General features: G+C 41.1%; 1 protein-coding gene across 3 annotated transcripts in view; it reads left to right on the plus strand.

Moving 5' to 3' along the window:
• Positions 1 to 16,647, plus strand: part of rtn3 (reticulon 3) — a 44,773-nt gene that overhangs the window by 4,689 nt on the left and 23,437 nt on the right. Inside the window, exons 2-3 of one of the 3 annotated variants that reach the window (XM_042512264.2) lie at positions 6,361 to 6,408; positions 12,710 to 15,442. The exons of 1 other annotated variant lie outside the window; for it this stretch is intronic. In XM_042512264.2, the coding sequence (XP_042368198.2) occupies positions 6,361 to 6,408; positions 12,710 to 15,442 (2,781 nt within the window). The remainder of the gene's footprint in view (positions 1 to 6,360; positions 6,409 to 12,709; positions 15,443 to 16,647) is intronic. One more of the 3 variants, XM_088073734.1, reaches the window with a different exon arrangement.

Here is a 16,647-nt window from a genome sequence, read left to right on the forward strand (position 1 = left end):
GCGTTTCCCCTGAGTGATGTTCTGCGACTTCTCTGGCGATAACATTCCAAGTAGCATGGCGATGGTTGCTCAAACTAGCAGCTTTATTTGTATTGCAGCCACTGCACTAGCTGTCATCATTTCCAATCCAACGCCAAATCGGCGTGTTATGCCAGCGATAATGGAAAGGCAAGAACCTTATACTTGGGAGCGGCCATGTATGAGGGATTTTTCCGGAATTTTTTTTAGATTTTACATGAGCGGATGATCCACTCAACTTTTGAAGAGATATGCAATGCAGAAACACCCATTGTAGCGCCTGCTGCATCATGCCTGAAGGAGCCGGTTCCTACCAACAAGCACCTAGCCGTGGCCTCATGTGACCTAGAAAAGTAAAAACAAATAGTTTCTATTGCAGTTTTGTGAATAATGGTTTTTTTTAATTGCCTGAAATGTGAACTTAAAAACTTTTTTTGTGATAAATGGGAGCTTTTTCGACATGACACGTTTCCATTAAGCTTATTTTATATTCACAGTATCAGTTTGCGCAATTTTAGGGTTAATGGAAACCTGCCTAGTGTTCACTGAAGAAAAAGGGAGAGTTATGCTCATCTCCTTCTGCTTGGCTATAGTTTACATAACATTTTAATGAGTTAACATAACTCCCATGACTGTAGTTAGTTGTATGTCGACCCTGCAGATGCACAGCTATACTAACACATATATATTTACTAAACCTGCAATCTGCCTGAAAAGAATTGGCGACAAGCAGCGGTTTGATCAATTCTCGTATCTTTTTTATCAGTACTGCGTAATGACCTCATGTTTCAGTGAACTGAAAAAGCTTTGGTTCATTTAGCATGAGGTGCTTGCTGTAAACCACTTGAAAGTGAATCACACCAGCAAAGCCTCAAGGAACACGGAGTTCTTTCAGCCTCCCCCTCCCTCTGCACTTTTCTTGCCAAGATAGCCCTCCTCTCTCCACTCCCTGCTGGAGCGGACTGTACCACCGAGGTCACAGGAGGCAATCAGATAGCCCTCAGGGGTGGACAGTGCAGGATAGAGCAGCAGGGCAGGAATGGCAGGCATGGCACAGGACCCGCCCTGCAACATCACTTCCACTAGGATATGAGCCTCAGACGCCAGAGGCCACTGCCTGAGCGGCCTCCCACCTCATGTCTGCCAGTGATAGATTTAGTACACAAGAACTGTGGGTTTGGAATGTAAACTGCGGCTACATGAGGGTACTCTGACCATTGCTCCAGACCCCCAAAATGACCATTTCTAAAAATGGACATATAGCTGCATTAATATTTTATATCCTGAAGAGATAATTTGAAGATTTTTTTGAAGTGTGGTTAAATGTGGTACTCGTTTATAGTCAATGTGTTACCAACAGTAGATGGCTATCAATGCCCCCGGTTTGGAGAAACAGGCAAGAATAATGGCACGGAAGCTCAGCAATGTATTGCTGTGGATGGAGGAAGCAGCAATATGCATTTTAGCCACCAAAAAGATCCTGCGAGAACTATGACGTCATGGCCGCACTTCACGCATTACATTTCAGACATGGTCATGTCACAAATAGGAGGACAACAACAACAGTGGCGGATTACCGAGCTGTCAGTTCTCTTGCATGCATTCGCCATCGTCTTCTTGTTTGTTTATACTCACCGTTCGATAGAAGAACGCCTTCATGTGCAGGCGTGTGGTGTTCTTCTATAATGTGTCATTACAAAGTTAGACCAACAACTTCTGGCCTGGCATGCATACTACAGCGTTTTCGATTGATTTTGCGGATCCATGTACACGTGGATCGTTTTCACAATGTTATAATATGAATGCAGATTTTTTTTTTTTTAAAAAATGCAAATAAAAGATTTTCCGTTTTTAGTTGGGGCGCTCTCATCTAAACGTGGCCTTAAACAGTTTTGTTGCACAAAGCCAGACACAATTGAGAAGAACAATACTTTAACATCACTGAACACTGGAGCTGCTAGTCTACTGCTGTTGCAGTCCGTTTTTTATGTTATTGTGTCACTTCCGTGTTTTTAAAATTTTAGTTGGGATCATGCAGTAGCACAAAGTAACAAACTGATGGAGGCAGCGGTAGAACAGCAGCTCATGTTCATCGAGCTAAAATGACTGTTTTCTTAATGGAGTATGGTGGCTTTGAGCAAAGCATAAATGGGAAACTGAAGCGACCTTGTCTGAAAAGGGCTGTCTGCAGCCAGGTCATCTCGTGAAAACTTAAATGTTGTTCCATTTTCTAATACAAATTTTTATTTTTGTTTTTTGGGCTGGCTAAAACATTGCTTAGCATCTGTGTCTTTACACCTTACCATGGATCTAGGCCTTTGAATCCGCCCACCTCACAAAGCTCAAGTCAATTGATGGGCATCATGACAAGAAACAGCAGTTTCTCGGTTGAAATTTAAAAAATGAATCATGACCCCATTAGTCCCAGGGGTGGGGCCATGGCTGTTGTCAAGCAGAGTGCTGGCACCAATAAGGAGTAATAACAACAATGGCGACCACTCAAGACACTGTTCTTAAGGCTATTCTAAATCTAAATATTGCCCGACATCATGGTTTGTTTTTGCACCGTTACATTTCTAAACCCCCGTTAAACGGCTATATTTGCATGACTACAAATCAGTGCGGATTTAAATTACCATTAGATTCAGCCGGATAGGTTGTTCTCTATTGATTGGTTAGGGAAAATGATTCCCCCATGGAAATCAGTTAGATTTGGTGCAATGTCAGACTGAAGATGGAAGCGGCGTGTCACGAGATGACAATTCTGATATCAGTCAAGGTGCTTCTGCTGCTTCTCTTAACTGGGGGTGTGCCAAGTAACATCTACTGTATATATACTGCATTCATGTGATGGCAGAAGGTCGTAGTTTCCAAGTTGAGAAGTCGTCCTCCTGACTGTTGTGTTTATGTGCTTTGACGTCATACAGTGGGAACAACATGGAAGTTATAAAGATGGGTTGCATTTTAATGCTAAGATTATTTAAACAAGAGGCTGATAGCTGTTTCCACGTTATTTAGAATTTTATATATATTATTTTTATATGTAACATAGGTCACTCTACATGGACAGCAGTTAATATTAATACAATCTTACACTTAATATGTGATCAAAAATTGTTTAATTCATAAATTAATTTAAAAAATTGTATAGTTGACCAAACAATGATTTTTGTCTATGCTTTTATGGCGTCAAGTCATGTTATAAAATAACATTGTTGTCAATGTTGGTATACTCTACTGCCATGCTTTATAGTTCAAAGTTTGCTTGCTTGCTTGCTACAGATAATAGATGCAGGTACTAAAATATGCAACTACCAAAAGTAAATGATAGCTACTAGGAACAAAATAACAATCTATAATTTTTTACCATCAATTGTTGACCCTGTTTCCGTGCTTTCTGCCATTTCTGATGCCCTGAAACGCCACAACTCCGCAACTCTAGTATCATCAATTTCCCGATTTCCCACTCATAATTACGATTTTTTTCAGGCCGTTCATGTTCTCGTAACTCATAAATTCGCTAAACACACACGAAGGCAGTATAACACACTGACTATGGATAAACACCTTATATAGCCCACATAAAAAAATCTAAACTATCCCTTTACCAATGGACCCAATGACAGTTTGTAGTAGGAAACCCACAGAGAATTATCACCAGCCCTGCTGCTCTGCTCGGCTCTACAGAGTTTTTCAGCTCATTTTAGCTCATTGTTTTGGTGGTACGGCCCACAAACTCTTACCACAACAGCAATGGGTGCTTGCATTAGTCCTCGTCTTCTGGGATTGTAAATAGGGAACTGATATGTCAAATGTTGTTTTCTGCTTGTTAACTTCACAAGTTAATGCAGCTTTAAATGAAAGAAATGCATAGTAAAGCAGACTGATCCAACAGCTCTGGCTGTATGCCAGTTGTTAGACATTCTTATTCTTATTGATTTCTTAATCTGTTTTCTTAGTCTTTATTCATATATTCAGCTGTACTTTTTTCCTTTGCAATGTTCAGAATGCCACCACATGCGCTTAAGTCACGTGCAGTCCTCTTTAGATCTGTATGTTTCTGTTTTTCTTTCATTCCCACAGCTTCACATTGGTTAGATTTCAACACTAGAAAATACCTGTTCCTATGATAACATACTTAATATTTTACGTTATGTTACTGTGATCTAACCTGATATGTATGTGCAGATTTGTCAACAGTGACTTTTTTTTTTTTTGTTAAATCATGACATTTATGCATGTTTTTATTTTTTAATGTGCCTAAGATGTGACTTATATTTGTTTAATTTCTTTTTTGTGGATATATATGTTAATATTTTTTAAACGGCTAGTATTGTCTTCCAGCCTTCTGAGTTCAACCGCCACCAGTTTGCCTCTGTCAGATGTGGAAGCACATGTAAGATTTGTAGTAGAGTTTGCATTGTGGTGAAAAAGTGAAGGTGTGGCGTGTTAGGAGGGCACGACCATGTGAAACGGAGAGAAGGAATGCTGCACTGCAAGGGCACACCAAGTGCAACCTGCCAAGCCTGTAGACACTCCAACAGAGCTGAGCTGAAGCGAGACGCCGGTGCCACACCTCCCTGGGCAAACCCGAAACTCTCCCACATCTTCAGTCCTTACCCATGACTCAGGATATTTCTCTGCTAGCATCCTCACCAGGTTTGATGAGGGGAATGTGTTGTGAACTCTGATGGTACACTCCTTATCCCGAAAACTTGACGGTGTCATATCCTTAAACATGAAATGGAAAATGGCTGCATAGTTGCAGTACTCTACGAGGAGTATGTGGATCCTAACGTTCCAGCCTCTTCTGGTTTCAGGGGATGTTGGATCCTGGCTGCAAGGAATTGCTCACATTCAGACACAAGCGTTATTGAGGTTGGGTTACGAGGTCAAGTTCACAGTCGGCGCTCAAGTTCATCTGAAACGTGTTAGAAGGGGTTAAGGTCAGGGTGAGTCAAAGTCTTCCACACCAACATGGCGGTAAATAATGGACTTAGTCACGGTGATATCACCCGCTGGTGTGTGACTGTTTTGATGCCTCACATTCGGCATTTCAGCTGCTGCCATCTTGCTTTTTATGGAGCCAGAAATTACCATATTTGGGCTAGAGGGTGGAGCTTTGGAGTAGTGAGGGGTGGATCTGACCGGAAGCCAAGGACACTGTCAGCTGACAGCCTGTCCCTAAAGTGGACCTGCCCTTAACCCTTTGAAACCCAAGTAAATTGGCTTGATTTCTATCGAAAACATGGGAAGAAGGCAATGGGAAATGAATAAAACGTTCAAGAAAATTACCTGAAAACTTAAAAAAAGAGAAAAAAAAGAATTTAAAAAAGAAGGAAATGACCCAAAAGAAATGCTTAAAAAATATAATTCTGTAACATTATTATAAATGTCATTGATAATCATGAATATAATTGTTCCCTACCTTTTTTGCTTTTTTTCCTAGACATTTTTACTCAGCTTTTAAGAAATAATCTTCAAAATCTACTATTTCTTGTAATATGTGGAACACAAATTGTGCTCATTTCCATTCATTTTCCCCCCATGTTTTTGAACGAAAGTGCACTAATTTGCTCAGGGTTAAAAGATTTAAACACTTGTGAAAGGCGTCAATAAAAAGTGACGTTGCTCCAGGTTTCAAAGGGTTCAATAGGTGGTTGTTATTTTAAGAAAATGTAAATGGGTGAGATATATAAAAATTCACTCCCCGTACAGTTGTCGTCAATGCTGAAAGTAGCTACAGAGATGAAAACTGCTTTTGGAACCAGGCTGTGAACATGTTTAACTCTGCTGTCAGGTTGAGAAATTGAGTATTTTAACATGGGGGTCTATCGGGATTGACTCTGTTTTGGAGCCAGACTCTAGTGGCCATCTGTTGAACTTCAGCTTAAACGTCATTTTTCAGTGCTGGAGGTTGCCGATTGGGCTGTCCACATACTTTAGGCCATACATTGTGGGTGAAATCTTTGTGTCCTGCTGGTTTTATTGTAGCAACATGAAGCACGGTGTTTTGGTCGTAGTTGATTTATGGGAAGCACTTCTTTTTGCTCACTGCAACACTAAAGCAAAGTGAGATTGTGCTTTTAGTGGAAGTGCTTCTTAATTAACCTGCCTGCGTAGCAAATCTAAGTGCATGTGTTAAAGTAATTTTAGGTTTACGGATGTAAACAATGAGCATATGCATGAGGCAACTGTAGAGCTGTAGAGTTGTTAAGGCTGGATGATTTAACTCTTGTTTTCTTCTCATTTGTCTGCCTTTCTTTGACTGGGTGCAGTGGATAGGACCTCTTTTCTTCCTCTTCTATGATGATCATTCTTCTGTCCTTTTTATTTTTTCAGATTCCTTTCTTTCCTCTTCGCCTGTATCTCTCATTCAGTCTCCTCAAGGCAAGTGTATGGTTCTCTTACGCTGCTCGCCTGCTCTCTCTCTCCCCCTCTGTCCTGTACTCTCTCGCTGGCCTGCTGCTGTACCGCTCTACTTCATCCCTCTTTCTAGTGCCCCTCTCCTGCTCGTACGAATCCGATCAAAACAGAACAAACCTGCAAAGAAACCAACGGCGTGGTGATGTAGTCTGAACCCCCCAGCTCCTTCCCTAGCTCGATCAGTCTCAGCCCACCCCTCCTCCTACAGATCTTGTCTTGCTAACCATCTGTTTCCAACACTGCTGACTCGCAGTTGCTGCACTAATTGTAAGTTAGTAAGGCAGCTCCTCCTGTCTTCACTGACATATGGTATTGGTAATTTTTAACCCCCTGCTGCAACTTGATACGAAACCTCTCTAGCTCGTGACCTAAATATCTTGACCTACTGACAGGTTACATTGTTAGTTTATTGTTGAGGTGGCAGGAAATGCATCTGTGCAGAGCTGACGTCTGAGCAACAGAAGTTCAACCAACAGAGCTTATATACATATTTACAAGTCACCACAGGCCCCACAATATGATATGATATTATTACAATACTTAGGTCACAATACATTCGTATTGCAATTTCAAACATGTTGTTTATTGTAATATATAAGTCATAATGGAAGTAAAAGTACATATTCTTTTTACCATTTCAAAAAAAAAAATGTTAGTTTAAGTACATTCCAACTGTGTTCTTTTTGTATGCCAGCATTTCCGAATGAAAGAAATTATTAAAGAAAAAAAATTCTTACCATAAAACCACTATGATAGAGGTTAGTCACCTAGTAGAATATTACATAAGTAAAAGTCTTAAAGAAACACATATCTACTGTACTTAGGTATCAGAAGAAATTTTAGGCAAGGTAGCTTTATTTGTATAGTAATATTTAATCATGTAAAGTCAAGTTTAAAAATTAGTTTGCCGTCATGAAGAAAAATTAGGTTTTTTAGTTTTGCTAAGGTTCTAAAGAACAAAATCCATTTTTTCCTTCCTTCCAATTCGTTAATTTGTCTGTCCCTCCCTCCTTCCTCCCTTCCTTCCCTATTTTGTAGTAAGTAGCTGAGATAGATGAGGGAAAACTGACAGACATATAAAAACTAAAGCACAGATACGCCCAAGTACTATACTATAACAAAGTAAAAGTGCATCATTACATTACACCACTGATTGCAATATATTGTGATTCATAATTTAATTGCATATTTTCTCCCAAAACATCTGCTTTATATATGACAAAGATTTAAGTCCATTCATCTCACAACAAATTTTTGTCATTTTTTAGCAGTATATTGTTTCTAGTAGACTGAAAAAGCTGTTGGTTTTATTATTTTAGTAGAGTACCAAAAGCTGAATTTGTTGTAATATTAATATTTTAAATAATAAAAAATATTTGATACTTGCAACAGTACAATTCAATATCGCCAAGCAAAAATATCACAATACTTGGTTATATCAAGTTTTCCCCTACTTCTAATATTTACACATGTGACACATTTTGTGCCTAAGCTGCCTCGGAGGTGAATAATAAAACTGTCATAAATCACCAGCTCAAATCAAAGAAGTCTGTTTCAGAATTCAGCGCCACTTGTTCTCGCCCATGTCCAGAATCCAAGAATTAGACTGGTAAAACCGTGCCTCCGCAGCTGCTAGCAATCTGATCCATTTCAGTTTTTCACCGCCTGCCAGCGAGCATTATGTAGGTCAGCAGCGCTCACTGTAGGTTCAAGATAATCCCAAGATTGCCACCTTATTTTAAGAAAGCGGAGAAGTTCAAGTTCACATTGTGCGCACAAGAGCAGAAACCTAAAAATGGATCAGGTTGGTATCCCGGGGGGGGCACCAGCTTCCTGCTGCCCTAGTATCCGAGCCCAAGCTCCTATCACCCCCCAGTAGCAACCAGGGCCCCCAGAGGATGAGTGGCACTGGAGATATCATCCACCGCCCAGCGACCTGGGCCTGCCATCGCCTGTGGCTGCTCACCCGCCCTCCATCCCACTATCTGCTTCTGGCTTTGTAGGCTTTGTGCATGTCTCACATCCTTGCTTCAGCATTAATAAGTAGGTTTTCTTTCTTTTTTCTTTCTATCGTTTTTTGCTTCTTTATGTTCTGATTCTTTTTGTGCTGTCATCAGTGTTAAAAGTTGTGTGAACAACTGGTAGCCAGCACTGTGATAGCAGTTATATATTAGGATAGAGTGATGAGCATAGAAGATAACATGAGACACAAAGTATTCCAAGTCACATGTTACTATTACACACTTATGTCATAGGCATTCACTCTGTAAATGAGGGCAGACAGACGTGACTGCACCCTGTGGAATTTGAACTCTTGGCAACTTATCTGCCTTTCAGCAGGGATATCTGACTTTAAAACGTCTTATCAGTTCATCAGTGTGTGGGATTTCCCTGTAAATCCCATCATTGGTGAACTTTAGGAATACATTTTGGTGTGTATCACTTTATTAATAAATTCAAGTGACAAGGCGACAAGGATTCTGAACCCCCAAATATACCGCCACACGATCTTTTTTGAGTTGGGATTATTTCGTCACATACAGTTGATCCCAAGGTCATAAACAAATGAATTGTAAATGAGTTTGCTACACAATCCACATACATAATCACCCAAGAGCGGAGAGAGAGCAGATTACATAAATCAGACATGAAGACCACTGAGGCCTAATTTGGCAGATGGCTCATGAGTAGTTGCTTATTACGAAGCAAAGTTGTTGACAGATTTATCTAAACCATTTTCACGAAGCTACTCCCGAATGAAAGACCCTCCGGAAGTTTAGTTTGTAATCTAAAAACTCTGGCTTCATCTAAAATCTGTAGATGTATCCACAGAGCACGAGCTGTTTTGGAATTTGTTTACTAGTGCAGAGCCAAAGGACTACAACGCTGTTGGCGAGATGGAAAGTCCATTCATGTGGCCTAGTTTGAACAAGGCATTGTATTGTGGCGCAGGGGAGGTGGCAGTCCAAGACAAAGTGGACCAGTCAGTTGGACCTCAGTGGAAAAGTCTGTGTCTGTACAGTGGCAGGGGAGGGGTGGGGTCATGGGGATCATGCTGACAACACAGCTAACATTGCAAGGTTCACTCGAAGTAGGAAAAATCTGGATGTTGCATAGATAAAAGTAGTGGATGTTGAAACATGTTTTTAAGAGCGCCTGCTGGGTGAAAGTTAAATTCAGTCAGAGGCTGGAGTTCAGGTTAAGCTGGGCCGGGCAGCTGATGTTCATTCCCTAATATAGCTGCCAATTCCCTATCGTAATGACGGGATGTTGGGCGACACAGAGGGTCATTGGCGCTAAAAGGGATCATGTGATCGTTGGAACAGTTGCATGGAACAGTTGCATGGAACATCTTTAGATCTCTGTGGCCTCCAGGGCAACTAGGGGCCACATGGCTTGGGAAGGGGGGCCCTGCCATCATAGTGAAAAAGAGTTAAAGCGTCCTCAGCTGTGTGGCTGAGGAAGTGTTGGTGTTGGAATGACCTGATTAACTGCACCGGGACAGCAGTATTATCTAACTTTTGGCATATTTTTCACCATTTCGAGAACATTACATAATTCTGATGATGTTGTAATAGGCAGTTAACAAAAACTAATTATGTAGTGAGCACAATAATGAATGCTACTCTTCTTATGTTTGAAATATTTTTTAGATTAATCCTCTTTTTTCCTGTTGTGTTTGAAAACAATGTGCGGAAAGCTTGAATTGTTATGCACTTCCTGAAATGTTATTGGTGAACACTGTGCACTTGGTTAACGACCGGCCTTTTGCACGATTAAACTGTTTTCCATCATTAGTATGTAGGTTGTTGCCAGGTTGATCCTGCTGTTTGGAATGGAAAACAAAAATAGAGATCTGTAGGGAGAATTGGAGGAAACGGGATTTATTTATTTATTTATTTATTTATTTCATTTGAAAGGGACTACAGTTAGCAGTCGACAATTTTAGAAACGACACTCAAAAATGGCCTTTACCCTTGTCTTTAAGACCTGACCCAACCTGACTTAATGCTACAGGTACTGAAAAAGACCTGAACTTGACCAGTTGTTAACTGTAAGTTTGCCAGGCTAAAGCAAGGTTATACTACTGTGTTGAATTGACATCATACATATGTAGCCTATGCTGTAGCCTGACATGCACCTCCCCAGAAATTAAATCTGAAACAGTTAGTTGCGAAGAAAATAAAGCCCCCCCCCCCCACACACACACACACACACACACACACACAAAAAAATTTTTGAAGCCCTGTGAGAGATTTATCATGGCTTCATATGAGTAGAGGAAAAGTCCACTAGTTGCTAGGGTAAGTTATGAAATGTAAAGTGTCATAGGCTTATGCTAATGAGGTTAGCATGTTGGATATTTTGGGAAAACGTGTCTAGCAAAAGACAATTCTTTTGTCTGCGAACCTTGTGTTATCATGGAGCCAAATTTTATAATGCTACCTTTGTTAAATGTTGCCGTTTTTCACAGCCATTATGCAATGTCAAATGTACTAGGCTTATGCTAATTTTAGCATGCCATGATGCAGGCCATCTATTTGGCACACGCAAAATTGGCACAGTTAGAAAGAAAAATAAATTTCTAAACAAAATTTAAATTTAAATTTAACAAATTTAAATGTACCTAAGCCCGAAGCTTTATGCAGCAAAACAGGCTAATACTTTGGCTGAAACATTTAAGTTAGAAAGCAGAACTTGAGGCCATATTTGTTGCATTGGTGGGGTTGATAGGGAGTGATGATATATCGCACCCCACGTGTTGAAGAGCAGAGATGCACTGAGAAGTTTGCTCAGTCTGTCAACCAAGAATGTGTTAAGAGAATTGATATGGTGTTGTCAAGATGGCATTCGTTCCTAATGTATATCGGACTGGCTGGTTCTGAAGGAGTGTAAAGCTCAGGGCATTTTTTGCATAGTTTGACAGCCATTTGTTTTGTTATCGATATCTATGGCAAATATTATTGCAGGGGAGCCACTGGTAAAGTGTTACTTAAAAAAAAAACAAAAAAAGCTGTCGGATGAGGTAGTCAGCCGTGTGACAGAGTGGGCCAGCTTCTGTTGTAGATGGCAAGGGAAAACCCTGTGATGAAAGAGAGGAGAAACACTGGTAAATTAACACTTTTTTTTTTAAATCAAGGCTGCCATTGTGCGACTATCTTCATTCACACAAAGGAAAACCCTGTAAAAGAACATAATGAGGATGACATCTTGAATTTTAAAGGTACATGTTGACAACGCAGCAACATCAGCCTTTTATTTTATGATGTAATACACCCTACAATACAAAAAAGGGCTTTTTAACTTTGTGACCTTTGCTTTGTTTTTAGAAGTCTTACGTATCATTTTTCAGTGTTAATTCAGTTCTGTATTATTCCATGGTGCTTTGTCTGAAGGTGTCCTCCATGATGACCTCTAGCAGTTCTCATGAAGTTGCTGTTATTAATGACATTTGAATTTTGTTTTCTGTAAAATTGCTGTGGACTTTCAAATTTAGGATAGTAGTCTCAGTGAGTTGTCCTTGAAAATTGAAAGGGGAAAAAAAACAATATAAACACATAACAAAAGAATATTTGGGGGTGAAGTCAGAGCTTAGATTGCATGAAACTAAAAGGAAACTAGTTGTTGCATACCAGTTGTACGTTTTAGTGGACTACAGTCCTGGATTTTGGAAAAATCACACACAAAATACAAACAAAATACAAAAATACAAACGGATGACACACCATCAGCATATTTATTTTTGTGTTTAAAGGGAACCATTTCCAAATACAAACACATTTCAACTTAAAAAAAAAATACTAAAGAATTTATTACTTAAATGCCATATACTGTTCACAAACAAGTTATCAAATTAACACTATCAAAAAGAAACTGCTTTCAATCCTGCAAATATATAGCAAACCACTTGCTATACAAATTGCAACTAACATGCAATCACCACAGCTACATGTGGTGAGATCAGTGAGATTTTTATTTCCTTTGCTGCTTCATCTGATCACTCAGATAATTTCAGTTGCCATACTGAGTGCTGTCTGATGGCAACTTTGTGGACATAGTTAAGAGCAGCATGCAAAAAGTGAAGATCCCATCCATTATATGAATCTGCCTTATATTTCCATGATGCAATGCATGAATGCTTCGGCTGCAACATTAAGGCCTCGCTGAATAATAATAGAAGTGCATGGGAGTTTAGTGTGTGTGATTTACATGACCTCCCCTCCTTTTTCCTCTTGGCTGTCATTCCTCGTGCACGCTGATGCAGACAAAAGAGTGGTCCTGGGCTCGGACAAGCCTAGCGAAGGTGTTGCGACATCCCTTCGCTTTCCTTCTCAACCTGGTTCTTTCACCCCTGGTAATTATGGGAGTGAGGCAGGGCCACCAGATGGACAACCAGACTCACCGATAAAAACATCTCCTGTATCGGAGCGAATAAAAGCACTCGAAGCTCTTGCTGCCAAAAAGAAGGAACCGGATTTTAGAAGCGACGGAGGTTACTCTCACTTCAGAGACCGCCACCATGAAAAATCTCCCACTGAAAACCCCAAAACTCCCACTGAGATCCCTAAAACTCCCACTGAGACCCCTAAAACTCCCACTGAGATCCCCAAAACTCCAGCTGAGATCCCCAAAACTCCATCTGAGATCCCCAAAACTCCAGCTGAGATCCCCAAAACTTTCACTGAGACCCCCAAAACTTTCACTGAGACCACCAAAACTCCTACTGAGACCCCAAGAACCCCCTCAGACAAACCCAAGTCTCCCACTGAGAAAATAACACCAACTGTTCAGAAAATAGGAGGTTCTACCGATCCGGAGTCACCAGAGTCCCCCTTTGAAGTACTTGGAGATTTAAGACAAGTGAATGAATTTGAAGAAACTGAAGAGTGGATGAAGGCTCATTTACCTCCTGCACCAGACTTTGATGCTGTAGATTCAATTAAAGGCACCCAGACTTCAGACAATGTTGCATCAAAACCGGAGAAGGAGACTAACATAGTTGCTCCTGCTGCCTTTGCTGGTGTCCCTGATGCTTTCATGGATTCTCCTGCTGAAGCTCCAAAGTTGAAGGACGAGCTCAGTGAAACACAGAAGCAGCCAAGTGTTGAGGAGGAGTCAGAGTTTGACCTCAGCTTTTTGCCAACAGCCTACATGTGGGATCAGCAGGAAAAATCAGGTGCCCAGGCTCCATCGAATCTTGATTCAGTGCTTCCAGCTTCACCGGCACCTCCTGCCGGCTTTGACTCCCCATCTCCTCTTGTCTCTCCACCAGTTGGCAAGGATGCTAAGCAGAATGTTTCAGATGACAAAAAGACCAAGTGGACGGGTGATCTGGAGCCCCCAGAGGCAAGCGAAGCAGACAGCTCAGGAGAATCAGACGACACTGTCATTGAAGATGGTGTTACTGTTCCTGCATCTGTTCCACCTCCATCTTCTGATCCAGCTGTATCAAATAATCCCACCACTACCCCTGCTTCCGCTGCATCCAATCCGTCCACTGAGGAGGTGACCCCTCCACCAAAATCTGAGAGGAAGCTAATGACGGTTCCTACAATAAATGTTATTGAGACGGATGAGCCAAATTACAGTGACGAGGAGATGGAAATGGAGCTTGAAGCAGAGGAAGATGAGGATTATGAGGTTGTAAAAGACATAGCTAGAGAGGCTACAAAAACCCCAGAGCCAGAGGAGAGTAAGAATGAACCACCCAAAACACGACCCATAGAAACTGAATTTATGGAAGGCTACTCCCCTCCATCCTCACCTGTGGACTCTGATGCTGAGTACTCTCCAAAACACAAGATACTCAAGACTCTTCCTGAAACTGAAAATCAGGAATCTGCATCTAATGCTGAAACCCTACCCGATCAAGCACAACCTGAAAAAGCACAGACCACTTCCAGCAAGGGAGACGATAAACCCTCCCCTTTCACAGTCACAAATGAAGAAGTGGACTTTCCAGACAATGATGACGAGTGGTCTGATGAAGCACAAGATATCTTAGTTGCCAAACCGAAGGTGGATGAAAAGAGCAACACAGTTGCAAAAGACGCTTACATGGAGACTTCCCTTCCTAAAACCAGCTTCATGCAAGATGATATATATGACAGAGAGTCATTTGATTATGATTATGATGCATCCTCTCCCTTGGATGATATTAATGACAAAGGGTTGAATAATGCCAAGGAGCGGTTTCTGTCTGATCCTTCACAAATCCAAGTTGAACCACTGAATGCAAGCAGTCAAAATGTGGACGATTTCTCTTCACTGAACGATGACGAAGCCTTCCCCAACCAAAGTCAGTCATCTCTAAGAGAATATTCCCAAGACCCATATTCTTCTTTCCGAAATGAGACACCGAGCATCATCAGTGAGCAAGACTTCAATAAGAAAACTACCTCTGATATTGTTACAGATAACATGGCAAATGGCAACTCCCTCCCAGCACAGAAAATCAGCTCAAATGTCCAGCAGGACACAAAAACAGGTCACAACACACCTGACACAACAAGCAACCCAGAAAGCATTGACCCTGACAACTCATCTGAGCAGGCCGATAGCTTTGTGGAGTTCATGCGCGAGTGCCTGAAATCAAGGCATGACGAAGAACCTGATAACACACACCAAGCCATTCCTTCCCATGACAAGGTCTGCAAAACTGGTATACCTCCTCCCCAGTCCCCTCCAACCATGGTGATGGATCTTGAACAAGAACAGCTGACCATCAATGCTCTCAAAGAGCTCGGCAGCAGTCAAGAGGAGGAGGAGGAGGTGATGACTCTCCAGTCGAAGGTTCCTGACCTGGGCAAAGCTAACCCCAGTGCTACATCTGTACAGCAGTCTTCTGTTACCTCAGCTCCTAATCCTCCATGTCCCCAAAGCAACCCTGTGTTTGACAGCACATATTCCAAAGAGGTAGAAGCCATTGACGAATGGGTGGCTGAAGCCTATCATCTTGCTGAGCATGTCTTGACAGCAATACTAACCCACTTATCAGGTAACACCTCTTCCTCACGGGCAGTAGGCCTGCTGACTTCATGCAGTCCCCTCAAAAGGCCCCTTTCACCACTTGCACCTTGTAACTGCCTGCTCCTTCCTTTTCAAGGAATGCATTTTTACATGTTATATACATGGGCTTTGTGGCAAAAAAGGCACCCACTTGGTGATTGCAGACAGACCCCTTTCTAGCCATTGGCTTCTTTTATGGTCTGAGTGTAGCCTGCTTGTTAATTCGTAGAGTAGTTGACACTTCTTTCCACCTGTCAGCAAGGAGTTATACTAGGAGCACAAAGGCCTTAGATGAACTCAGTTGGACACATATAAATACAAACGTTAATACCAGTTCTTGAATGCCACATTCTACACTTTCATACTGTGCCACTTTTTGAAGGCGTGTGTGGTCTTGTACCTGCTTCAAATCCTGTTTATTTTTTCACCTTTGCACACCTGGCCACTAAAGTAGGTGTGCTAAGTAGATCAAAGGTTTTTGGAAAAATGCAAAAAAAAAAAAAAAAAAGTCTTACCACCTCAGTACTGGACAATTTTTTTATTACTTATTGACCAAGAGCTGATATGTGCTGCATATTTTTCCCTTTTTCTTAAATGTCTTTGACTTTTCCTATGGTTGTATCTTACTTGAACTGCATTATATTGTCGGCATGATCTCTTCTGGTACTGCTCTGTTTCGTTCATATCCGTAACCTTCCAGAAAACATGCACAAATATGGACGCACCTATTGTACAGACAGAAGGCTCTGTCCTTCTCCGTACAGATATCTTAACGATGAGAATAAATAAATAAGCGCTCAGACTTTAGGTTAGTAAAATGAAAGAAAGGTCGGTGTTGGTGCAGTTTTCTGTATTGTTGTTGAACTGATAAAATTTGTTTTTTAATCCTACAGCTTTAAACAGTGCACTTGTTACATGTACTCATCATCTCATTTAATCCAAACCCATTACAGATTAACAAGTTTATCTTTTTAGGAGAATCAGTTGTTTTGTAGATTGATTTGATGAGCACATTCCATCATCAGCTGGCGTGTGGTAACACAACCTACACATAATAGTCAGTAGTGCATATTATTACAGCATGATAGCACATGTGCAGACTAAATGTAAGAATGCAGTCAGGTCATTGGAGCAGGTGTCAGACACACCTCTTAATGTGCAGGGAAATCACCTTTAGACTTACACGTAACACTA

Source organism: Plectropomus leopardus, chromosome 23 (genome assembly GCF_026936395.1).
Source record: "Plectropomus leopardus strain MGB_pleo_1.0 chromosome 23, ASM2693639v1, whole genome shotgun sequence".
NCBI lineage: Eukaryota > Metazoa > Chordata > Actinopteri > Perciformes > Serranidae > Plectropomus > Plectropomus leopardus.